At 38.0% G+C, this 26,993-nt stretch overlaps 2 protein-coding genes across 7 annotated transcripts in view; one reads left to right on the top strand and one right to left on the bottom strand.

The window, feature by feature from the left end:
• The window catches only part of ARHGAP28 (Rho GTPase activating protein 28), a 74,112-nt gene extending 62,725 nt beyond the window's left edge, over positions 1-11,387 (top strand). Inside the window, exons 12-16 of one of the 2 annotated variants that reach the window (XM_090137393.1) lie at positions 419-616; positions 1,381-1,524; positions 4,117-4,241; positions 4,895-4,959; positions 7,431-11,387. In XM_090137393.1, the coding sequence (XP_089993519.1) occupies positions 419-616; positions 1,381-1,524; positions 4,117-4,241; positions 4,895-4,959; positions 7,431-7,522 (624 nt within the window). In that variant the 3' untranslated portion in view covers positions 7,523-11,387. Of the gene's footprint in view, positions 1-418; positions 617-1,380; positions 1,525-4,086; positions 4,242-4,894; positions 4,960-7,430 lie in introns of both variants that reach the window. The other variant, XM_031588935.2, reaches the window with a different exon arrangement.
• A 371-nt stretch (positions 11,388-11,758) lies between these two features.
• LAMA1 (laminin subunit alpha 1) overlaps positions 11,759-26,993 on the bottom strand; it is a 101,725-nt gene continuing 86,490 nt past the window's right edge. For 3 of the 5 annotated variants that reach the window (XM_031588936.2, XM_031588937.2, XM_090137390.1), the window contains exons 52-63: positions 25,972-26,086; positions 25,601-25,771; positions 24,838-24,989; positions 24,163-24,348; positions 23,543-23,696; positions 22,323-22,435; positions 21,107-21,296; positions 19,015-19,173; positions 17,875-18,028; positions 17,152-17,285; positions 15,860-16,082; positions 11,761-12,972 (exon numbers count right to left, since the gene is read on the bottom strand). In XM_031588936.2, coding sequence (XP_031444796.2) covers positions 12,812-12,972; positions 15,860-16,082; positions 17,152-17,285; positions 17,875-18,028; positions 19,015-19,173; positions 21,107-21,296; positions 22,323-22,435; positions 23,543-23,696; positions 24,163-24,348; positions 24,838-24,989; positions 25,601-25,771; positions 25,972-26,086 — 1,912 coding nt within the window. In that variant the 3' untranslated portion in view covers positions 11,761-12,811. Of the gene's footprint in view, positions 12,973-15,859; positions 16,083-17,151; positions 17,286-17,874; positions 18,029-19,014; positions 19,174-21,106; positions 21,297-22,322; positions 22,436-23,542; positions 23,697-24,162; positions 24,349-24,837; positions 24,990-25,596; positions 25,772-25,971; positions 26,087-26,993 lie in introns of those variants that run through there. The other 2 variants (XM_090137391.1, XM_090137392.1) reach the window with 2 other exon arrangements.

Genomic DNA, 26,993 nt, shown 5'->3' with positions numbered 1-26,993 from the left:
CTGGTGTATGTATGAGGAGAGGCCCATCACCCTGATGATTGAAACCTAAGAGCCTTGACCAGATACTTCAAAAATGACACTTTGAAATCTGTGAAGGAGTTAGCTATTTCCTTGCAACAATGCTATTCCTCTATTACAGAGTTCCGAGCCTTACTGCAGACACTCTACTTGACTTTCATTGGTTTTGATATCATGCCCTAAGTGGTACAGAATTTATTATAGTGTATTTTAATGAACTATATCTCTGTGGTTGATGGGTGGCTGTGCCAGCAAATATCACAGTAATTCAAATTGTAATGTAAAATCTCCTGAATTTCACCTCCAAGTGCAAGCATGGTAGCTTTGTCATGTGTTTGAAAATGCTGCAATTAGGTTAAATATTTTGTGAGACTGAGCATAATAACTGCTATTTTTCCAGGCTTTCCTTCAGTTCCTGAAGAAGGTGGTTGCTAATGAAGGAAAAAATAAAATGAATCTGTGGAATGTTTCTATGATTGTTGCACCAAACCTCTTCATCTACAAAGGGAAACGTGCAAACCAACAAGAAATGCAAGCAGCTGCCACCACTGCACACATTGTGCGGCTTTTAATTCGGTACCAGGATATCCTGTGGACAGTAAGTAATACTGTAATGCTGGCTCCCTCTTTATGGCTCCAGTGTGGGAAAGGATTTTGCTACACATCTACATGTGTAGAAATCAGAGTGAACTGGCCTTCCTAGAAGAAATTTAGCTGTTCTTTACAAACTAGCTGAAGTCTCACATACTTGGAATGAAACAAAGTGGCAGATGCCTCTGGAAGATTCACTTTGCCTAAGACATGCTCTTTATCATAAATTACCCTCAAGAGGTACTTAACCAACACCAATGTTTATATTTATAAATATATGTATATATTCGGTTGGACTTTATGATCTTTAAGGTCTTTTCCAACCTGAGTAATTCAATGATTCTATAGGAAAATGTGGAGGAGTAAGATCTCATCTAGATGCCTAGGTAAGACTTGAAAGAAACGAGACTTAGAAGAACTTCTTAAAGTCTAGTCCATAATAACATGGGCCAAAAGTACATACCATTTGCTGTCTTCTGAAAGTTTACACACTCAACTCTTTTCTGCATGCCAGAATCTTTGGGGATTACAAAAACAGCCAATTAATAAAGTTCCTCCAACGGCAGATATAGAGATAAAAAATTGATATGATATGAAAGATAACTAGTTTCTCTGAAGGTGGATTGTTAGAGAGAGCTGCTAATCCTATGTATTTTTCTGGGAACAGAGCTTCTGATGCATTTCAATGGGCAACCTTATAAAAACCAAACACCAGTTTTAGGAGGGGGAGGAGTCTACTGCCTATTGTCAGCTTTGGTTTTCTCCCTTTAGGTTCCATCCTTCCTGATTTCCCAGGTGAGGAAAATGAATGAGGCAGCAATAAACAACAGCAAGAGGCAGCTGATGTTTGACAAAGGAGTGAGAAAACTTCTAAGGAGAAAGACCATGGAGAGAGAGAGACCTGAAAGACCAGAGGTGTGATAAAATTATAACATCTTCAAGTGGCAGCCTTAATTAATGTTCCTCCCCTCTTATCTCATAAAAGCATCTGGAAAGTGGGGAGGAAATTCCTATAGAGGTGTATAAAGCTATTGCTTCTTTAAATATTTCCTCAAATTTTATTTCTATTTTAAGTGCCCTCACCTACAATTAGTTAGACCAATGTCAGACCTTCATTCTGCTTTTCTCCTTAACTCTGCTCAGTCTGCCATACAAGCCATCCTCTAACCCTTTTTAAGTGGTTGACCTAAGTTTGTTTATTGTATCTCATTTACCATAAAGGCTCTCTTCCTCACAGCAGTGACTGTCAACATGATTTACTTGTGCAGTCCCTCATACAGCAAGGAACTTGCTCTCAAGTAATTATGGTTGATGTAGATAAATTCTTCAACTGTAATTAAATCAAATACATTTTAGTAGGGAAAAGTAGTATGAGTGAATGTGTTAGAACAGTGGGTTTAATATAAATCTTCATAACAGAAAATCCCTTAACTCTCCAGTCAGACAGCAGCTTGTGTATTTTCCTATAGAAAATAAACTTGTTTGGGAGCTGTCTTGAAAGACATGCTTCTTAGTCTAATATTTTGATAAGACAAAGCATGGGGGACTGACAGAAAAAGTGATGCTGGCAGAAGGATTTATAGGAGCTCAAGCTATAAACTGTAACACACGCATGTTGTTTTTATACCTGTTTTATAAGAAGATGATACATGGACTGTCCTTTATGGCAGTAATCTGCAGGTATTCTAAAAGTACATGGATCTGCAGCTGGGTAGAAGGATGGTCCATATTAGGAGTAGATACACTTACCCATGCCTCAGTCCTGAAACTTAATAATTTTCTCCTTGCAAATTTTGGTTTTATAGTTCTGTGCTAACTTCCTAGGCAGAAAGAGAATAGTTTGCCTAACAGAGGCACCAAAACTGGGTCTAAATTTCAGCATCTAACAAAGTAGTTGGCCTCAGGTCTTTGTTGGTGCTCACCACAGTCAGTGGTGAGAGGGGGACACAGTGGAGGATTTCCAGAGCTCTAAATCCAGCTCAGGCTTAGGTAGTCTGATACAAAGATCTTCTGGAGGTCTTAAAGCCACCAGCTTTTCTCCATTGACTACATATTTTATTTTTTTTAATTGTTTAAATGTTTAATTTAATTAATTGTTTAAATGTTTAATTTCATGAATGTTGCTTAATAGACAGGACCTGAGATGAACATACAGGTTAGATGTAACATACAAATCAGGCAACACAGCAACTTGTGCACACAGAAAACCTTTATGTCTTTTCATGGTCATTTGAAAGAATGGAGATTGGTGAATTAGAAGAGTAATCAAGGAACTGGTAGAGGTGCCTATAGATATTGAAGAATAGGGTGGAAGAAAAATAAGAAAAAACAGAGTAGGAAGTAGTGGTATTGAGAAATGGCAAGAAATAGAGAAGAAACCTAACACAGACAAAAGATAAACTGCAGAAGAAAATGTCTGGGTAAAATGGAAAGAGAAAGGATATGTTATGAATGGTGAATCCATGCTAAATCAACTTTTTGAAGAACCAGCACTGACTGAAATGTACTTTGGGAAGGACATATATTTATGACACAGATGCAGATGTAGGTATTTGTTTAAAATGTTGGTATACGCTGCTCTGTGTCAAAAACTGTCCTCAGTTTTCAGCAAGAACAGTGAGAGCTTCTAAGGAGCATCCATTACTGCAGCTCTGAACCTTCAGAAACTTAAGTCTATTGATCACAGTAATTGACTTTGCATCTAATAAAAAGGAAACTAACCATGTCAGGTAGCTGAATTATGAAAGGTAAATTGGAGGCAAACTCTGTTTGCATAACTGAGTTGAATTTTGAGAGCACTTAACACAAACCCTGGGTCTCAGATGTCCTAAATTACAGAGACTGGAGAGACAATTGTGTTCTGCTCAGCTTGGTATTAACTGGATTAGGGCTGGAATGCAAACCTTGCTAATTGATTTATCTGCCATTAATCATAGAAGAGTGCATAAACTTCATAGATGATTGTTTGAACCCTACACAAGGTCAAATTGCAAATTAACAGAAACCATATGCTACTTCAATATTTTACTGTACATAAACTTTGATCTAGCTGAAGTTCTAGAATGTGGGAACAACTGTGGTTTTTTTCATGCCTAGGAGAATTCCATCTTCAAATGGAAGTGCAGGCATTCCTAAATACATTTTTATGTATTTTTAATTAAGCTGTTAGCCCACTGCCAGTGTTAACAGAACAACTTTGAAAAATCTCAGATAACGACTTGACTCAAACTACTATTGCAAATAACTAAAATTAAAGGGATTAAGTGATGCTTACTAAGTCATTTTTGTCTTTCTGTTGTATCTTACTATATTGTACCAGTAAATGTACCATTCTATGTTTGTAAATGTATTTTTTTAAATAATTGAGTGAATCCCTACCAGTGATTTTTGCAAGCAGTATCTAAAGAGTTGCAGAACTGCTTCTGAATGGAGTTAGAATATGTGCCTCAAACTTATTCTACTGAATGTTGACTTTAGGGAGCTGTCACTTTTCCTCCATACCTGCAGTCTGACATACCTGAGGGGGTGATAAGAGTTTATGCACCACTGCATTCAAAAGTCTCTATGGCAATTCAACTCAACAGCCAAACAAAAGCCAAAGACATCCTGGCTCGATTCCACTGTGAAAACAGGTGGGTAAAACAGAACATTTTGTTTTTCCTGAATAATAATGCCAGAACCATTAATGAATACATTGTCCTCTTCTCAGAGTTTCATTGTGTTACAATAATTCTTTTTACAATCCAAAATTGCTAATTTATGGTTATGTCAGTTAAGGAAATTTTAACTATTGATTTTCTTCTTTATATTCTACTTAATAATTGGCTCCCACACAGAGTCAGCCTGTCCTCTGTTATGACACTATCAAAAACATACATTTTATAGGCATACCACATAAAGAATACAAAACCGTCTTATATCTGCCCATAAAACATTCATGGTTTTATTTATTTATGGAGAGTGATAATTATTAACTGCTATGGGAAATGGCAGATTGCATTTGGAAGTCTTTCTTGCAGAATCTTTTGACATTATTGCATTAATTCTGTTCTGTAAATAAACAATAAATAGTGTAATAGAAAGCTTAGTTAACCCTGCATGGCAAAACACCTCTACAGCAGATATATTCTCTGTTTGATTGAAGTCCTTGCTTTAGATAAGTAAGTTCATGAGAAGAGGGGGAAAATATCAATTTCTGCTTAATATAAGTGGCAATTGATAGGCTGTAACACACACACAAAAACAAAAACAAACAACAAAAAAAACCACTTGTTTTCTCTCCTAGCCGTGGATTGTCACAGAATGTGAGAAGCCAAATCCAAAGTTTACATGAAGTTGGAGGAAATATAGGTAGGTCTTCTATTTGAAAATTTGACTCCGAATGTCCTTAGGCTTCTAAAACACCCCAGATCAGTGCTATTTTCACACAGCTGGTTCTCTCCTGCCCATCTGCAGGAAAACTGATCCAAAGTCTCATAAAATTTATGTAACAATGCCTGCTGGCAGGGGGTGCACCCCGCGGAATGGGGTGACGTGGTGGCAAGATCCCAGCAGGACCCCCCGTGGCTGCTGCAGCCCTGCCAATCTCATCTGACCTTTCAATTACCTCTCTCGCACTCACAAATGAGCATTTTCCATGGTTAAGAGCTTCTTGGTCTGCCTCTTACAAATATATTTTACCTCTCTCACTGGTCTTTTCCTTTTTTTCTCATTGCATTTTAATAAGTGTTAACTTCTTACAGATAAAAACACAGAATTGAGAATTCAACCTCTGCCTATCTGGGTCTAATATATTTGTATTCATACATGTATACTTTATTTATATTGTAAATTACTTGCAGTAGTGAGTTATTCTTCTGCGTTTTATGCAGTGACGTTTCTGTAATAACAACAGTGACTTGCCACATGGGTTCCTGGCCTAAAGATGAAAAATAGATTTTAATTTTATATTGAACAGTCCTGACCCTCCCCTTTCTCTTTTCATATTGAAATTCTGGATTCTCTCAGTCTTTAATCAGCTGTTTGATGAAGCTCAGTTCTTCTAGGTTCCCAGAATCACAGAACCATGGAATTGCAGCGGTTGGAAGGGACCTCTGGAAATCATTCAGCCAACCCCCTGCTAAAGCAGTTCCCTACAGCAGGTTGCACAGGAACATGGCCAGGCAGATCTTGAATACTTCCAGGGAAAGAGATTCCACAACCGCTCTGGGCAGCTGTTCCAGCACTTTGTCACCCACCCAGTAAAGAAGTTTTTCCTCATGTTCAAACTTCCTGTGTTCCAATTGGTGCCCTTTTCCCCTTGTTTCGTCACTGAGCATCACAGTAAAAAAACCTGGCCCCATCCACTGAGCTCCCTTTAGGTATTTATAAGCATTGATAAGATCCCTCCTCAGCTTACACTTTTCCAGATAGAACAGTCCCAGGTGTCACAGCCTTTTCTCAGAAGGAGATTCTCCAACCCCCAAATCATCTCTGTGGCCCTCTGCTAGACTCTTTCTGGAATTTGTCTTGTCTTTCTTGAACCAAGCAGCCCAGAACTGGACACAGTACTCCAGATGTGGCGTCAGCAGGACAGAGCAGAGAGGGACGATTATCACCCTTGACCTGTCGGCCACACTCTTAATACCCCAGGCAAGGGGTACATGCAGTTATTCCTCCCCAGGTGTAGCACACTGCTTTTGCCCTTGTTGAATCTCATAAGGTTCTTCTCTGCCCAATCTACAACCTGTCGTTTCTAAATAATCTCTGTAAAATTATTACAGAATACTACAGACTTATTCAAAAGCAGTCAAGAACCAAACTCTTTATTATTGAAGATATGCTCATCCAGTGCTTCACTGGCTTATTGATTTGTTTTGTCTCACTAAAAAGGATGGCCAAGAGATGTTAATGCAGGAGAGAATCATAAGACCTTTTGAAGCAATCTCAAGTATTCCTTACATGCTCTTGAGAAAAAGAAATCTGAACATTTAATTGATATGCTAGTTTAAAATTATTTTTATAATCCTAGATATTCGAAGGTATCTTATAAAGCTGATCATGCATTAATTCATTTGTAAAGTTTTTACTTTATAAATCATTAGAACCCTAATGACATTTTAAGTAACTGGACAAAAAATTTACCATAATCCTTTGTGTCACAGCAGTACAACCTCACCAGTTAAATGGCTGCATCACCCAGCATAAATCCAATATAATCCAAAACAAATCAACTTAACTCAAGCGTTTATTACCTTATTATCCAATTAACAAGCACCAAACACTTCTTTCTGTGTGAAAAGCAAATTGTGGCAAACGCAGCAAAGACAATTCCTGTTTTCCTACAATTTTCCACCTACTGAAACCCTCAATCTTCCAGACTTTGAAACTCAAAAACTTTGTTGTAGACTGCATTTATCTTGCAAGTTCCTATGTGGATAAGAACATAAAGTTTGCAGAACAACATTTTGAGCATTTAAAAATAGAGCAGAAGCTAAGTCAGAGTTTTAATTCCAGCCCAGTAGCAGTAACAGTGTTGTTAATGGTTATAGAGAAACCGTAATATTTGTTTAACATTTGACTAAATGCCACATCTAGAACTCAGTAATGCAAAGCATCCTGCCTGGAAGTGGAAGTGAATTATGAATCACATCAAGCAATATCTCTGGCACATTTACCCAGGCTGCTCTCTGTAGCCAGGCAAGACACTAGCTGGGTACTCTAAATAAAAGCACTTTTTGCACGTTGGAGTTGCACTCAAGGATATTTTAACATAGCTCTATCCTATTTGCCAAGTGCACTCAAAACACGATATGATTTGTGGCTTTCAATTTTTGTTTCAGGTCAGCACTGTTTGGATCCAGATGCATACATTTTAGATGTTTACCGTGCAAATCCTCAGGCAGAATGGGTGATAAAACCAAAAGCAAGCTGAAGCACAAGGCTGCAGCAAAGGCCAAATGGACAGCTGTCATTTGAAGAAGCTCTCGCCTCTTGTCAGTGATGAAAACAAAATGGTAGCTACCTACAGGATATCATTCCTTTCTACCATACTGTCCTACAGATGTTCATCATGTACTACTTTTGATATTAAGAATTATCACTCCAGTTTCTGGACCATTCGAATGCCGCACATCAATTATGCTTTCCTATGGATTGTGCTTGTGCTAGAGATGGCCCAGGAGTTGAGGAGGACAGACCAAGGTACGGAGGCACAGAAAATAGCCCATCATATATGGAGTTCTTTGTTTCCTGACCTGGCATTGGAATATGGATTCTGTGGGAGGAAATAATCCAGTGGCATCCGAAGATGCATGAAACACTACCGACCACAGTGTAACACAGAGGCATCACAAAACATTCAAGGAGAAGGTATCTGTCAAGTGCAAAACAGAGGATTTCAACCTGCAGCAGTGCCAAGAAGGAGCCACGTGACAAAATCAAACATTTCTGCTGAAAATAAACCTGTGCAGAGTGCATTACTGCAATATTTATATCTCTCAATCACTCCTCATCAGTACCTGGTGCTGGGGGAGGGAGGGAAACAAGGGGAAGAACTACTGTGTAGACAGCTGTACTGCTTTATATATGTATCACTGTATATATTACTATCAGTCTTCTGGAACCATGTGTCTGGATCTTGTTACTGTGTGCATTTGTAGCACCACAAACCATTTTCTCCGTCCTTCCCCTGTCTCACATGCAAGCTTAAGGAGATGAATGGTAGGTGAGAAGACATATTTTGTGGCTCCATCCTTTACTTAATATGCTCAGATTTAAATCTGTGTAATGCCACACTATGAGTTATGTGTTAATGGTGCCACTTACGGACATCATCTTTTTCATTAAATGTTATAGTTTCTTAATTTGTAACCTAATTATTTTTCTTTTATTTTAGCTTCAATATGTAAGCAATTTTTATACTATTCGGCTGCATTAAGGAAAAAGATCTTCATCTAGATCTTGTATGACACAGCACAGAGAAAAAGCTTCCAACGAGCGCAGGGGTTTAATACTCTTTTTCACAATGGGGGCCTTAAGGCCACAGCCAAACCAGGCTCAGTTGTGCTAGGGTTTCTACAAATACATAGTAAACTACAGCTACTTTTGCTGGTTTTATGCAGCAACCATGAAAACATGTAGAGTGACAAGAGAACAGTGGGTTCTAACTGCATTGACAGTATAGTCAATGCCTAGTTGGCAGCCAGTCACTAGGGTGAGCACCCTTCTTCACCCAACCATCTGGTTCTGGGCTATACTTTATGTAAATAAAGTATGTTTGTTGAGTAGGAAATACGCAAGTCTCTATAAAACAGCAAATATTTTTTCATCTTTGTCTTATCGAAAGAATGGGAACACCTTCAAATGCACTTCAGTGTTACCATCATCACACAGACGTGTTGCACAGTGAATTCACCCACTGTGATCAGCTCGTACCATTCACGATCTGGACACACAGATGAGGCTGAAGCTGATGCTTCAGGTACCAACTAGCAATGTAAAAGCCTTCTGAACCAAGTCTTCTAGGTGAACATAGAGTTATACTGTGTCATAGAGAAACCTTGTAGGCTGTGACGAGCTGCTGAAGCTGCACGATGATGATGATTTTCAAATTTGAGAAACTATGTCTGGTTCAAAGCAAATTGGGATCTGCAGTGATTAATTTTCTTAGTGTTCAGTGAAAGAAATCAACATCTAATCTGCACTCTTACCAGCAACAACGTCTACAGAGGGCAGATCCTGTCTTACTGTTTTTCCTTTAGATAAAATACGAAATTTAGAAGCGTTGATGGGTTTTTTGTGTACTTTAAAATGTGTATAATTTTTAACTTCCCATTGTTTTTCTTTTTCATAACACTAATGGGTGCATAGTTGCAGCCAGGCTAAGTCTAGGACAGTTTTGTTATAAAATGCACTACTTATTTTGACAACTATTTATTTTAAGTATACAAGAGAGAGAGTAGAACTGTGGTTTACTCATAGGCCTAGGAAATTAATGTTTTGTCATGTGCTTTTTTCCTGATTCCAGTTAGTTCCCTCTGCGATCACAGACAATCTTTTCTGCTGTGCTGCCCTCCTATTTTAGCTTTACTACAGGATGAGTACTTTTCCTTATAAAGGTAATATGAGAATTAGTTGGAGTCAAATTCTGCTCTCAGACACAGCCAAACAGCTTCACTAGCAGAGCAAGAATTATAAATATCCATATAGGAACGACAAACACAGCAAAGGGATTTTATATGGAAAGTACTTTGAAAACAAAGAGCATAACATAAATGCTAAGCATCATTGTATTTATAACCAACAAAAAAGCTTTTCTGACTATATGGAAAGTCTGAACATTAGGTAAAGAATTTGTAATGGCAAACAAGGCAACTCTTTCTATCGTACCACCTTCGGACAAACACATTGACTTTCAGCATCTTCCCACTCAGCCCATGTTCTCAGTTCTGTACACGGAAAGAAAAAGTAGAGGACCTGTGCATTCTGGACCCTGAAATGAGGTCTTCATGAAAAACGTATCTTAAATATCATTGTTCTCAGCACTGAATACAAGGGGTTATTAGAAAACTTTTACCTTTTACCACTTTGCAACTTAGGAAGGACAAATCTGAGGGAATGAAATACATTCTGTGAACCTTTGTTTTATACTAAGGTTGCCTGTAACTTCCTGAGTTACGCACATAAGCAGATAACCTCAACTCTCCAAGCAGTACCCCAAGTACTACAGCATGGCCAAACACCTGCTGTTGCTGAAACAGAATGGCACAATACTTTTTTGATACAAATGAACCTAATGATCCATGTGTACTGCGGTTAATATTGTTAAACATTAAGTTGTGTCATGTTGGTGTGGTACACAAACTTGAATTAATATGCAGCAAAGCAGACAATCTCACCAGTATTTTTAAATGTGAGTTTCAAGTTTAGGTCTTAGATTTCAATATGCTGACAGGGGAGCCTGGAATTTTGCTCCTCCTAGCAGTAGTTAAATTAAAAACAAAGATGTAAGAATATTGTCACCTAAAAAAAGCAGTGTATGCAAAAGCTATTAATCAGAATGTGGCAGCAAGGAGGAAGAAACTTATTCAACAAATTCCAAAGATGCCTCAAACATTTATATACTCCAATTCATATATTCCGTGGTTCTAGAAAGACAGCATTTCATCTGTCCACACATACAGAGTACTGCAAGAAATAGTTATTGGAAGCAAACTGGAATGCTCTCACCTGTTCACGCAGCTAAGGTCATGTGTGCAAATGTGTCTGCATCTGCATTTAATAAAAACTACCTCACTTCCCATTTTCCAGGAACAATATTTTGGCTTAGAGGTTTAATATTCCAAAGCTTTCTATTATTAATTATACCTCTGTATTAGTCTTTTACATAGATAAAATGTTTCTTGCTATAGGGGGCAAGAGTTGGAAATAACCTCTATATATTAAAAAGAATATTCGAGGCTATGGACAAAACTATCCAAACCATGCTGCCTCGATGACTGCTTGTAATGTGAACCTTATTAGATCACATCTTGTGGTTAACAAACACAAACAGTGTTTCAGTTTTTATTTTTCAATGGCTTTCCACTAATGCCTGTCTCCTCTGGAAAATAATACAATGCCACTAAGCAAAGCAAAATGTCTGCATGTACATTTTCCTTACAGTCTTTTTTATAATGTTACGTGTTTTGTCGATGTAAGCCCACATATTAGTGTACTTGTACAGCAGAATGTGTCCACTGTATTTGTATTCGTGTCAAAAATAAAAACAGTACCAACAAAAAAATCTCTTTGAAGTTAAAACACATGATTTTCTGACAGAAGCAGGCAACAGAGATTGCAAAAATGGCAGACAAATCTGTCCTAAGGATAATGGTGTTGTTACAGTGTCTGAACACTACACCCATAGCTGCTTAAGTGGCACACTTCTTTTACCAGGGGCTCCTTCTCTTGTCTACGCCAAAGCAGGAAACAAGATGACACTGCTTGGAATCCTACCTCACTGAAATCATTGATAACTCAGGTTTATTTGAGCCAGTATATATATATTTTTTAATTACTACAAGTAGATCAAAATTCACTTTAGAAGAAACTGTAAAAATGCTTACTAAAAGCTCAAGTTGTGAGCAAAAATCCCGCTGGTTCAAAAACAAAAAGGAGAGGGAAGTGACTCATAAAGAGTTATATTTATTACAGATCCATCCTCAAGTACCAGACAAGTTTCAGCACCACTCAGTGGTCCAGTTAGTGTATCAAAAGATGTCGTTACTTGAGTCAGACTGAGTGTGTATCCCCCAAAACCAGCTCAAGCACAACTATTGGAAGCCTCATGTTTGAAATGGAGGCAGACACGACAGGAAAATTCAGATCTGCTTGCTGGCCTGCAAAATAGGAATCACAAGGAATCAAACATGTTTCCCTCTGCCTTGTAAGAAATATGTTTTCCCAGAAGATATGTGTTAGTTCTCATCGCCAAAATACACAGTTATTGCCAAACCAGACTCCAACAGTTTCTTTACCAACACATTATTTCACATTCTCTGCACTACAGAAATGCCACTCAAATGAAAGCATAAACAGAAACATATTCCTCTTCAACAATGCAGCTACTGAGGGCCAGGAGGACTGGAGCAGAAGGAAAAGGGATCAGAGCTACTATATAAATTATAAATAAGAAAATTCTCTTCATTGGACTCTGATACCTTCAAAATTATGTCCTTAGTCTCCTGCTCCCTCTGCTGGACTCAATCCACTTGTACTTTCCACTCCACAACCTTATGACTTTTTCTTCTGAATAAAATATATGGACAATTGAATTACATGAAATAATGCAGTTTATTGTAGTTTTATTATGTGGCTCAACATTATTACCTGTTCATAAAACGACCAATACATAATAAAATGAAATACTGTCAAGTAATCAAGAGAACACATATTGTAAACACCGATTAACAAAAATTCCCAAAAGAAAAATATCCAATTAATGCCGCTAAATATTGTAGTAGAGGTATTTGTTGTTTAGAAAAATTCTAGTTAAATACAGACATAGAGTTTCTGGCTAAAAAAAGATGACCTGAGTTGAAAAACAACCAGAAGATCAAAGAGATGCAGGCTCTCACAAAAAAAAAAGGGGGGGAAAAAAATTCTTTCCATTATGAAATGAGAATGAAAAACAACTGATAAACAAAAACACCCTGTCTAACCCTGACAGGCTTTGTTCAGTTCATTGCTGAGCTCCGGGGCAGGAATGAGGAAAGACTCCACGCAGGTCAAAAGCTCTGCTGAAGTCAAACAATTCAGCCTGTTGGCCCCTGGTTAGCATGAGGTTCCTCAGGCACCCATGGAATGAGCTCTTGCTTGTGAGACAGTTCTGTTTCACATCACCTGAAAAACAAAAATGAACTGTGTAGAATCTACTACCAAAGAACTGAAACAACACAAAGATTCAGGTTATTATTTAATTGCTTCCCCTCTCAAATGAGATAGAAAAATAATAACAGATGAGCTGCAAGTTCTAATCATGTTTGAATGATCTATGGAAGGGTACTGGTGCCTTCAAACATGAGCCATACACTGGCATAACTTATACAGAGTTTGCAGGACTATTCTGCTTCAAGGGAAAATGGAAAATGAGAGCAGGGAAAAGAGAGGGGAAAGTCATTTTACATAGATGCTTCTCAAGTAAAAATTGAAATTGTCAGCAATAACTGAGTTATACATAGCCATGACTCTCTTGGCAAATCAAACATGAGGTTGGTATAGAGTCCAACTCTTTTTACTATACAACCTGTGAAACATTTTACTCTACTTTTCTGCAGCACATAACTAAAGAATTTCTCTTTTCTCAGTGAACTTTATTCTTAAGGGATGAAGTACTGAAAGAATAATTATCATCATGTTACCCTATTTTACAAAAAGGTTCACAAAATGCTGATAAGACTACTTTGGTATTCAAGCAAGACCTATACTAATCAAGATCCACTTAATTAGCATTAATTCATTTTTCATAAACCTTGTCCAGCAGAAGGCTCTGTACCATTTTAAGCTATTGTCCCTGAAGCTTTCCAAACATTTAAAAGTGAGTTCACCCTTCAGACTTCATCTCTCTTTTCACATAAATGGAAATATCTAAATTGAAAAAAAATGGTAACAGCTGTTTCAGAGACAAATTTACGTGAGCATATGATGATATGTTTAAAGGTACAGGATATTCAAAACCATACAAAGCCTCAGTGATTTAATCCTTAAAAGGCTATAAATAAATACATTTGTGTGTGAGTACAGAAAGATTAAACTCACAATGATCCAAATTCAGCTGTCTTAATAAATAAATTGTCTTGGCTCAAATTACTGGCAAACAAATTATAAAATTTAAAAGTATTCCAGTTATATAATTTCTGTGTCAGTATTTTTTTCTATTACCATCACTGTATGATGGATAAACAGTTAATTAGAAGAAAATATGCAAGGGGAATGTATGTGCCTCTGCTCCAATGTGACTTCTGCCTGCATAGCCCCTGACATGAAAAAATAGCCAAAATAAAGCAGAAAATTGTACTTCGGGAAAAGTATTATTATTGAAACTTTTCTTAGATGAATGGAAAACATCACTCCCATACTCAAGAAAGGGAGAAACAAAGACATGGAGAACTACAGGCCAATGAGCCTCATGTCCATGCCTGGGAACTTCATGGAACAGGTCCTCTTGAAAGAGATGTTGAAGAATACGCAAGATGAGGAGGTGATCCAAGACAGTCAACATAACTTCACCCAGGGCAGATCATGTCTGATCAGTCTGGAGACCTTTCTACAGTGGAGTAATGACACCCGTAGACCTATTAAGGACAACTGATGTTATCAGCCTGAATACGTGCAAGACCTTTGACATGGTCCGGCACCACATTCTTATCTCTAAATTGGAGAGATGTAGATTTGAAGGCTGTGCTAGTAGATGGATAAATAACTGGTTGGATGATCATAGCCAGAGGTTTGTTGTCAAGAGCTTTATGTTCAGGTCCTCGTTAGTTAGAAACGGTCTGCCCCTGTGGCCCATCATGGGACCAGTGCTCTTCAGCATCTTTATTGATGACATAGACAGGGGGATTGAGCATACTTTTAGCAAGTTTGCTGATGACACCATGCTAAGTGGTGCAGTTGACACAATGGAATGGAGAGACACCATCCAGCTGGACCTAGACATGCTCAAAAAGAAGGCACATGAGAACCTAATGAGGTTTAACAAGACCAAGTGCAAGGTATGAGTACACACTGGGAGAACAACTCACTGAGAAAAGGTCTTAGGGAATCCTGATACACAAAAAGCTGGATATGAGCAAACAAAAAGCTGCAAGGTAAACTGCATCCTGAGCTGCATCAAAGGAGTGGTGGCCAGGAGGGAGAGGGAGGGGATTGCCCCTCTCTGCTCTGCCCTTGTGAGGCCCCATCTGGAGTACTGTGTCTAAACTGGGGCCCACAGAAAGGATGTGGAGCTATTGGAGTGGGTCCAGAGGAAAGCCACAAAGATGATCAGAGGGCTGGAGCACCTCTACTGTGAAGAAAGGTTGAGGGAGTTGGACTTGTTTAGCTTGGAGAAGAGAAGACTTCGGGGAGACTTCATTGTGATCTTCCAGTACCTGAGGGGACTTAAAGGAGGGAGACCAACATTTTACAGTCTGATAATGGTAGAACAAGGGGGGGAATGTCTTTAAACTTTTTGCTTAGATGTTAAGAAATTTTTTATTCAGAGAAGCACTGGACCAGGTTGCGAAGACAAATTGTGGATGTCCCATCCCTACTGGCATTTAAGGCCAGGCTGGTTGGAACCCTGGGCAGCCTGATCTAGAGGGAAGCAGGGAGGCTGGAACTAGATGATGTCTGAGGTCCCTTTCAGTATAAGCCATTCTATGAATGCAAAGGGAAAAGTGAACTGCACCTGAACATATACAGGTAGCGATATTATGAACTCTATGATACTATGAAAGACAAACCACATGGAAGCACAGAAGTAATCCTCAGAAATTAAGGAGCAGGTTTGTGTAGGTAAGTGAAATCATTCAGTTCATTTCTGGAACCCACTCAACAGCTGAATGAACTCCTACACCATGATAGAATGCAACCATTAATACACTGTGGTCTCAGTAACAACATTGAAAATGGTAACTAAGATCTATAACTCAGTCATGAACTTATGATATAGAGGAGAGAGGGATGATTCTTAGGAAAGAAAGTACACAGGAGGGAGAGAAGGAAAAAGAAATATTATTGTACCTACCAGGATAACCTCCAACATAAATGGGATTGTTTGTATCTGCAGATGTTGACTGAATGTGAGGATTATCAGTTTGAACCAAATTCCCATCAATTATCAGTGAGATACGATATTTGCTTGTGTTTGCTTGAAGCTTGTGCCATTTTCCATCACATAAACTGTTTGCAATTCCTGATTCATACGTAGCTGTTATTCTGCCAGCTCCATTGTTGACATGGAATAAAACCTGCATAAACAGCCAGATGACAATAAAGATATGAAGTAAGAATAGATGAACTAATTTATCTAGATAAAAGCACAATCATACTGCTGCAGATATTTCCATTTTATAAATGTTTGCTAATTATGCATAGCTAATGTTTACTTTGATAGAGTGTGAGTCCTTAATTGAATTATATTTGAAATCTAAAAGACTTAGATCCATCCATACAATGATCTGTGGCTAGGTTTGTGCACATAGGATTTCAATGTTTCCAACAAATACAATAATATAGTTTTCTCATAGAAACAGAGACATAAGGTTTGAAAGAAGATCTGCTGTATCTAGCTGAAGGGAATGAATCGTAAGCACTTACTACTACCAATATGTGTATTTATTTATTTCATCCCTTTATTTTTCAAAGCAGTAGACATTTCTAGAATTCTGTGGTAATGATTAATATGTAAATATGAACTGAAAAGGTAGCTTCTATAGAAATAGTCATATTTAACACTATCTCTAACTAGGAAGTACTGAATAAAAAATGAGCTCTTTCTGAGGAAAGCAAATACTTAAGAGCAATTTTTTTCTGCAGGAGATGAGTGGTGCACTATGTATTGATTGTTAAAATGCTTATGGAGCATAATGACCAATGGATTTACAGAGAGAGAGTTAATTGCCCAGGATACTGCTCATGAATATTGGAGAAGAGAAGCAGGTTGTTTTGTACATGGGAGAATATGCTTAACAAGTTCAGCTTGTTGGCAGAAAAAGTATTACACAGCAAGAAAGGAATATATTCAGTCTAACATACAAGATATCTAGTATGGGAGGTCACAGTGGCTTCACACTAACATGAATTACAACAATTACAAAGGCAGAAATTTCCAGTGACTTCTGCTAAACCCACATTTATTATGATGACAAGCTTTGATACTTACAGTCTGTCCCATACTAGTTCTGCAGGGATTTGGTTCTGACATTCTGCCTCCATCACCTCCATTTCAGTGGTGACTCTTTAGTGGTACCCAACCATTCAATCCTCCCACTTTTACCAAGCCTTGTGAAATGAGTATGCCAGCACAGGGCAGCCTACCTTGCCATTTACAATCTCCAATCCAATGGCATCAACTTTAGCACTGCTGATTCCAAGGAGAACCCCATGCATGGCTGTAGTACGAAACTCAAGCGTGATGTTCACATCAGAACGGACTTTGTAACCTTCTCTGACTGAAAAGAAGTTATAAGCTTCTAATGAAAGAACTGTAACTCACAATTCAAAGAAGCATTCGTATGTGGTCATTAAAAGACCTAAAAAGCACACTAATTACTTTGCTGGGAAAAGATTTTGCAAAAACTCTTTAAAGTTTTTCCACAGTAAATTGTCCAAAATCAAAATTCACATTTTACACTGGAAAAGTAACATTCCCAAATATGTTTCATTTCTTTCATTTAGATTTAAAACATTTTATCTCATTTGCTGGAGAAAGAGTCAAGAGTTTAAACAAATATAGTCCTTCATGTTACTTCACAATTCCCCTGCATCTTTTGTCTCCATACACCTTAACAGAACTCAGCCTAATTCTATGAACATGACATGAGCATCAGCTGCAAGAGAAAGGGATCTCTTTCTTTCCCCAGAGTCATCAGCTCTTTAACCCTATGCAAAAATGGCCACTTTGGGGCACATGGATTTAAAGGACTCAGAAATATGTACGCAGGGCATGTTAACTATGTATACTTCCAACAAGGACTAAAACAGATACGTTTTCATTGGCACTAATTCACTAAGATACTGCTTCCATCTAATGACACTTACCAAGAGCAGCAAAACCACTTCCATCAAAGAATGTGCCATCCTGCACTGTTGCATAGCATTTATTCACAGCAAAGATGGAGACAGGGCTCTCCTTGTCCAGTTGCTTGCTGTTAATTGTCATACTGGCAATGCAGGCAGGAATGCTGTGAGTCACCTAGACATACCAAAATGCAGGAATTAATGCATAATAAAAACTGCTGCTTTGGTCTTTAGTGATTCACCTGAGGTTACTGTAAATTAACAACAAAACACAGCAGGATCTAAAATATTTACATAATTACATTTTTATTTATCACGTTTACTTTTATAAGATTGAAAATGCACACGGTGTCTTACAAAGGAACACAGTATATGCTCTCCATAATGTACAGAAAGAATTGCATTTTCTTGAATTTGAGGAGGGATGTACCCAACAGTTAAAGACACTTCAAATACAGTTTAGCAAATTCATATGTAAATCATGATTTTCTAAGGCTCTTTCCAACTATGGATCAACAGAGTTCCATTCAGCAATAAGATTAATTAGAATTTCTCACTATCTTTTTTAGTAATTGCATATTCAAAATTATCCCTACTATGCAATTAAAAAGCAAGGGTGAAGAAAGCATAATCAGAATTGAGAAACACAGCTATCAACACCAGAATCCTCCCTAGGATAGTGGTAGCACAAGGAGGAAGGTGACAAAAAATACCTTCTAAAAGCATGCTTAAAAAGTTTGCTTTAATCTCTAACAGCTAAAGGCAGTCTTTTGGAGATATTTAAGGCATTGAATTCCTATGTGAATCCAACAGGATTTAGGTTATAAAATTTCTGAGGTTTTAGGTCATACTTTTCTACTGAACGTGAGAATTTATATTGTTTATCTGTTTTCAACAAAGAGGTTGATAGAAAAAAAAGAAAATCCATTAAGGGCTATTAATAAAACACAAGGTTCCAGCTCTAGCTAAAATCACTAAACCAGAAAGCCAGAAAGATTTATTCAGTGAAGAGTCATTACGTTCTTTGTTGTTTCTTTCTTTGTTTTTTTTTTGCCCCTGTCAGAGACAGGATACTAAACCAGATGTGTTTGATGCAGTATACCCATTCTAATATTTCATACTGTCAGACAGTAATCCCCCTCACCCCTCCCCAAACCTTACATTCCCAAGATTCTTCGCCACATAGTCTAAGGGGAGTCCTCCCACATACAGCTTGCCCTCCACATCCAAAGTGCTGCCATCTCCCAGGGCACTGACTGATACCAATTCCTGTCCATCCACAATGATGATACCTTTTCTTTTAACGTATTCTGTCCTTATCTGGAAAAAATGAGAGCGTGCAAACATAAGCTGAGTCAGTTACCTAGTCATCATTTGCCAAGGAAGAAATACGATTATTAAAGGTTAGATTGCTTGCATGCACTATAATATTAAGTCAATCCCATGAAATTCACAGAGGCTGAGGCCATTTCAGAATGCAAGTGAGCAGCCTAAACTCCTTTCTTGCTTCCCCAGGGGCCTATAATGATTATGGTTTGCCCTGTCCCAGTTTTTTTTTTTAATGTTTTAACAACTACTATTTAAAATCACTAGCTTACTGCTTCAGGATATGAGTAAGTTACTGAGTTGGAAAAGTAGAGATCTGTGCTTGCCTGTAACACTGTGCTGCCCACCAGCTGAGCCATCTCAGCTCTGTGGAGTGCATGCTCCTACAATACAGTTTTATGATGGGCAGTGGCTGAGTTTGCTATGACCAAAAAAAGCTTTCCAGTTCTACCTTGTTCATTCATAATCCTGTGCCTTCTCTGCATGAAAGTGATTATTCACTTGCAGCTGAGATAACAACTGATCTCAAATCAGCTAACCATTTATTCTTCTCCAGTTACTTGCAGCCACACTCAGAATCCTAATCAGGTTCCACATGAGATTTCATAAACATTTGGATTGGTAAGGAAATAAAGAAGTACAGCAGAGCGATATGAGCATAAAGGGAAAGAAAGGTGTTTCTTTTGGCAGGAAAGCATGCTAGTTTCAACTGATGGTACAGTAATCATCCTCAGCTGTGAAGAGGTGCGACTCAGCCTTGATTTCAGAAAAAAAGTTTAAAGTTCTTTTTTTTTTTTTGCCATTTGTCGTGAAGAAAGATCAGCTCTCATACAGAATCTTTTCATCTCTTATAAAGTTGATAGTGTGAGTATGAGTTTTTATGTAGCTATGCTCAATTTTAAACACACAGCTTTAAATTCTGAAGTGTTCTTCCCTTCAGGGTAGGCAGCAGAGTTTATCTTTGTTATCACTCTCTAACAGAAGTTCACGTTTGCTTTCTCTGGTAGCTTTTGCTGTTTATTATTCTACTTGTTATATATGAAAACCAAAAATAACTCTGCTGATTCCCCAGGTGCTGAGGAAAAGTGGCACTCTGTGTCATCAATCACCTTATCCCCCAGAAGCCACTTCCTGGAGGTAAGGCTCCACATACGAACAAGTGAAGGGAAGCTTAGCAGGATGAATGCTGTCAGCCTCATCTACCCTAAAGATAACTAATGTGGTGAGCTGCTTTTAAAACTTAAGCGGACATCACAGATGTTTCTTGCACAGAAAGCCAGAGCCAACAGTCACTGGGTTGCTCAGAGGAACTGGGCTGATGGAGCCTCACACAGAGCCTCTGTACAGAAGGCCCTACATGCTACATGCTATTTGAAATCTACAGCCATAATTCCTCCCAGAACTTGCCTTATGCCAAACACTCTCCCTCCAGCCTCCACTGATTCAAAATATTTACCTTTCTCTTTTTGCACAATACAGGACAATTCCCTATTAGCATTAGCACTGTTAGCACTCAAGCATTAAGTGGTAAGTGGGAAAAAGGAGAAACTCTACAGCCAGTTTCACCCTGTCCCACACTCAGTTGCAAGTCTTTGGTAGCACAGTGCATGGAAAGCTCTCTGTGGAAAAGATCGGGATTTTTAGACCTCTCAGTTTCTTCTTCAGTGAAGATGACTATTATGCATTATTATCACAGTGGGTGAGCTATTTTACTCCTAAATAATTTCAGAATCTTGGAGGATGGAATCAATGCATCACTAATGATAATTTTTAAAGGAATTAATTATGCATTTATCTGAATGGTTTCATGACTGAGTTAAAACCTGTTTGCCCTTGCAACACTGAAATTATACAGGAAAGGCAGTGGAAAGACATCCCAGTAACATGAGGGAAGAGAAAACAGAGTACAAAATTGGTGACTACCTACCGTATGCCATTTTCCATCATTGACAACAGCAGGGTGAGAAGCTACTGCTCTTCCTTTGCCTAAATCAAATGAAAAATAGAGCTGTCCCCCGTGAAGCTGTAAGGCTGCATAATCAATTTGGTTCTGGTGAGCCATGTAGTAAATCAGGCCACTGGAGGCAAAGGTTCTGAGATTCAGCTGGACAGAAAGCCTAGACAATAAAAACTCGGTGTTAATAATACATATTTTATTCTGCACTCACAAGAAGATGCTCAGGAGGTAGAGAACAGCCTCAACCAATTTAACTTTATGAAAGCATTTTTTTTATTACAAAGGGCAGAAAAGTAGAATTTGCATCGTGTTCTGTGAAGGCATGACCTATACTGTATTTCATAATACAAATCAGTGCTGTACCTGTTAGAAATTTGAAAAGTATACAGTGAGCTAGGTTTTAAGAGGCACAGGCTCAGCTGTTTATGACTGCAGGCTTGCTTACTGCCCCAAGGAAGGAACAAATCCCATTACTTTTAGCCAGGCTTATTGGAATATAAATAGGTAGACTGAGAACAGACGAAAACTTAAAGACAGAGGAGTAGTTTCTGCACTCTGGAACCCCAAAAGTTATTCATGGAAAAGCTATTTATATATTATAGAAACGCTAGGTTAGGACTGCATAACATCAAACCTCTGCAATGTTCTTATATTCAGTAGTTAAAATGCAAGGGCTAAAAAAAGGAAAGGGTTCTTTTCCTTATGCTTGCAAAAGTTTTGTAAGCTGAAAGAACTTAGGCTTGCAGGCTTTGTTTTGATGGCCTCAAAAAAAAAATGAGTGTGACAAAGACCATATCACAGATTAGTCTCTACAGAGCAATTCTTCCCAGAAGTCTTAGCTCCTTTGGTGACTTTGGGAATGAAGCAGGTGTGCAAGGTACAATTGCAGAAATCCAGTGAGGGTAAGATGTTATCTGCCTCACCCAAAGAAGCAGGGACCAGTAAGGACTCGGGGAAAAAAAAATGTAGAATTCTGATAAACTCATGACCACAAACCTGAGGAAGACATTTCACTATGATACAATGGTTGTGATACTTTCTTCCATGTAGAAATCACAGAAATTGAGGTAAGGGCCATTTTCAATGGCTCATAATGCAATGATTCTGCATGGAAGCCACCCTCACGCTTCTTGTAGTTCATTAGAGAATAACACACTATGTGCATGTGCAACTAAGATATACTCACTTTTTCCTGACAGTAGTCTGATTGAAGAGCAGCGTCAAGTGGCTGCCTTTGGCAAGTCCAAACTGATGGGCACCTTGAACATAACCAGGCAGTTCATCTTTTGCACAAGCTACCTGTTAATGAAGAAACTTTATTAAGTAGTACAGTATCAGCTGCTTGCCAGCAGTGCTGAATGGCAAAATGCTTACTCTGATCTTTGTAAGAAGAAAAACTGGGCCCCACAATAACCACAAAATATACAGTAATATCAATTTGCTAAACTCCTAACCCTTTCAAGCCACCATTTTGATCAGAGAGGACTAGTTGTAATGATTAAGCTATGTCTCCAATCTTTTCTACTAAGAAATGTTTATAGTTTGCGATATATTCATTAACCATTTCTCCTAATTGATAGCCCGTTTGCTAACAAATGTTAGAAGACAGTAAAATCCCAGTTAAAATCTTATAGACTTAGCAGAAATATTTTCCCATTTAGTGGAAATGTACATTTTTGTTATGATTTAGGAAATGAAGAGCTAAGTAACAGAGAATGAGCCAAAGCCATACTTTAGCTCTAAGAAGGATAGTTTATTTCTTTTTATAGCCACAGTTGTATGAAATGTATAAAATCCTGCTTTCTTTTGCTACATAAAAATGATTTCAAGATGCTCTGGAAACACTTCATCATGAAGATGTGCAGCTGCAGGAGGAAAATGTGATGCTGCCTTGGGAACTGGGACTGTGTGAGAGGAAACAGGTGCCATACAAGCTGCATTCAGGTGCTGTGTCTCACTATAATGGTTTGTGCCTCCCCCTTGATACAGACCAGAGACTGTATCTATGTGACCAGAAAAATGCAAACGCTAAATTGCTCAGCTAATGCAAATCTCAGCATGGAATTACTTTGGCAAGAACTTACTGAAGATAATAGTTAAAGTCAAGTCCTTCTGCTGAAAGATTATCACTCCACTTCTCTTTTCGGTGTTACTGCCTGAACCATGATAAACCTAGCTAAATTTCCCTTTCAGAAGGCCAACCGACTGCGTCACAAGTTTATCTCATATTTTTTTTCTCCACGGGAAATAATCAATTCAAATCAGCATTCACTGGACTACTCCTACTACATACTACAGAAGAAAATACATACAGTCCTTGCTTTGAAAATTTTCCACAAAGCTAAAAATGCAACTTTTACCCAAGTACTTTTCCTAGAAGAAGCAACAGAGCTTTGTTATACATACTTTTTTTGTATCTGTAGGAGGTCTCAGGGGAACTGGTAGTTCAGCCTGAATCTCCATGTCTTCTAGCTGCATGGCTGCTTTAGGCTTCTCTGACAAAAAGCAGCTGTCCATATCCACATGTTCATACTTCATGGAAGTGGTGAAATCCAAAAGTCTGTGTTTTAAAAAACCTACATATTAAGAGCTGAAATCTCAAGCACATGGAAAGTACTTCACAAGGTCTTTCACAACAGAAAGATTAATAGCATAATTCAGATTGGAAAAACACCTCTTAAGTCATCAAGTCCAACAAAAAAAATAGGCAAATAACTGCCCATATAACAATATTAATAGAAAATATTCTTGGAAGGATCTGTACGTACAGATGAAACTATAATAGAGAGCAGTACTTTGTGCAGCATCCATATACACATTAAGGACATGTTTACTGTTATTTGTAAATGTAGCTATTGATAATCAGTATTCATTTTCGCCATGTTATGATGCCAGGTTATTAGTATAACACTTGCCTTATGTTAAAAAAAACAGACAAATTAACAGTGTCAGGAGAGCAATTTCAAAATATAATTACTAATTGCTGTTCAGTTTTCCAGAACATGGAAGTTACCACTCTGACTTACTCCTTGTTAAAAATAAGATTGCTGATACAGCCATAAAAGGAGCCAGTCATTTTTAGCCCAAAGAAGCCCTCTCCTGCAGGGATGCCACCAGCATAGAAGTTGGAAATGTTCATGGGACTCATTTCTGCTGATGAACCAAGCCTCAGTTCTGAGGGGTTACTTTCATCCACCTGTACAGTTATGATTCTAAAAAGATAAAGTAGAGAAAACATTCAACGAGGGCCTCAGGGATTTTCATATCAGAAACATTCTTTTCATCCTAAGAAATATGCTGTTTTAAGAAGTAAGATTCCATAACTTCAGTAATTCGTTCAACACCAGAAGAAAATACTAGAAGACCTTCTTTAGATAATTTTTAACAGTTCAGATTAGGGTTTTGTCGAGTATCTTTCCAAATTATTTTGATAGCTATATTTTTTTCTAATACTATTAAGCATACTTCACTCAAGTGGCCAAGCTGCCTGGAGATTTCAGGAGCTTTTAAATACAATTTAATCAGAGGCTGTGTGCTGTATACAATTACCATATAAATCAGAACACCTCCAGTAAAAGCAGGAAAACACAACATGATTATTCCACCTAATGAGCTCTCAAAGGCAGCTTCTCAAAGATTGCAGTGATCTGACAAGGGCATACAATAATTAAACAGGTAGAACTGTTTGCAGTCATATGTACCTCTTATTCCGAATTAGGATGACAGAGTGTTCTTGTCCATCACTGTATGTTCCATTAGCAGACCTAAGAATTACTTTTCTAGTACTTGCTCTATCTCCAGCATTAACATGCACTGCAAGATGACCATCAATCAGCATAATGGAAAAGAAGGGCTGTGGATTTAATCAGAAAGTTATTTTTTAACTACAACTCAGTTTTCTGTCACTCAACACTGTTTAAACAGAATATAGTATGGAAAAATTTACCTCCAGCTTTCTTTTAAACAAACTATAATGAAACAGAAAGACTAGGTGGCATCAACATCTCACAGAATGCAAAGCCTTCTAACAGAAGGCATGAAAAATTCCTCTGGTCACATTAAAAATCCAGGGGATTGTTTTTACCCCCACACACCCCTGCTTAGAGGAAGGAAATAGAAAGAGGCAGGTTAGCATTCCTGCTAACACTTTGACACTGAATTCTAGGAGCTCTAGAACAGCCAGTCAGATATAAGTTCTTTGTTCACTACAAATGCTTCAGTAAGTAATTCTGACTAACAAAAGTGGAAAATAATTTTCAGTATTTATTTCATGTGCAGTTTTTTTTGTTTGTTTGTTTGAAAACCTACTCTGCATCTTTGCAACTGTTCTCTGCTAACAGATGCCTCACCTCCATCATGCTACAATCTCTGTACTCTTTGTCCTTCTACCCTCACAGAAATTTGATGTGATATTTTGAAGTACAAATGACAAAAAACTAAAAAGTGTTTGTTTTCAGTACTTGCCAAATGTGCTTGTCTGCGTCGTCGCTTCTCCAGTCCCCTACTGAGTCCAGCAAGGATAATACCATTGCTGTTCTTTGTAGCAAAAGTTGCCATCAGTTCTGATTCTGGACTTAAGGACTTAGGTTCCAACTCGATATACCCATTGTTCAAGATGTTCACGCTACGAATAGGCTATTTTACAAATAAGAGAAATAATTACTTACTTTGTCTTGCTATTGCACCCAGTAAGAAAAAATAATTTCAAATATATATTAATTTGCCTAGAATTTTTCAAGACAAGTCAATTTCAACTCACTAAATTCCTTATAAACATTAGTATTCATTGTTCAACAACAGTAAGAATCAGATCATAACACTTCCATGTCTCCTACCTCCAATACACAGCCTTTTCTTACTCCGTATGAATTTCTAAGCAAGTCAAAGGTTGAACGGGATATTTCCAGATTCTTGATGCATCCCACATACATCCTACTATTAAGACCTTTCCTGAAAGACAAAACAAGGCTTTTTTTTTTTTCCCCAATGAACAGCATTTGGAATCTCCTGGAAGATTCATTTCTCTTCAACAAGAAAAAGAACACAGTCAGCCCAGTTTAAGTAAAAAGGGGGCTATTTTGGGTTTCTTATCAGATGGTATTTCCAATCTGGAAAAGAATCAGATAGCACTGTACCCAAATGGAAACATGTAAGTATTAGTGCTGTGTTGACAGGTCAGGCCATTTTCGAAAACTCTCAGTCGAATTTCCAGCTGAAACGTGATGGCTTTTGTGTGAGAGTAAATGTAGCAATTGTTTTTCACTTTACAAACCTGGAGGAAAACAATAGTTTGGTTCCAGATTTAAGTCAGAAAAATGTAAACTTTCCCTGCCATAATCCCTTACATGCTGCAGTGCCAACTAAGATTCAAGTTTGCATTCAAGAGTAATAAATATACAGAGCAATATTGTCCTGGAATTTACCTTACTGTAAAGAAAATGCAGATAATTTAATTAGTTTTTCTTTCAGCCATGTTTGTTCTTTCAACGTGAAGCCACTGAAAGAAATGCAGCTTCACAAGCTCAGCAGGAATGTACAATATAGAAAATATTAACTAGAGATCAGCTATAAACTGTGCATAAACAGATTAAAAAAACACTACATTTAGTTCTCACGTGTTATAAGTTTCAAAACTGAATTACAACAATTCCCTTCTGAAGTAGAACTCTCAACCTGAAGTGTAATTTAGTCCATAAATGACAGCTGGAAAGCACAAGGCTCATACAGGTAAAGGTCAGAGAAGCATTGTTCCAGGCTGCTGTGGCAGCTGCTGCTGTGGAAATCACCCACGCAGGGGGAAAACAGACAGTTCTCTTTCCAAACTATTGTGAAAAGCCCCATAGTAGAGCCTAAAGGT

This window comes from Phasianus colchicus, chromosome 3 (assembly GCF_987193195.1).
Source record: "Phasianus colchicus chromosome 3, bPhaCol1.hap1.1, whole genome shotgun sequence".
Lineage (NCBI taxonomy): Eukaryota > Metazoa > Chordata > Aves > Galliformes > Phasianidae > Phasianus > Phasianus colchicus.
The sequence above is the reverse complement of the archived record's forward strand: the minus strand, read 5'-3'. Positions and strand labels throughout refer to the sequence as shown.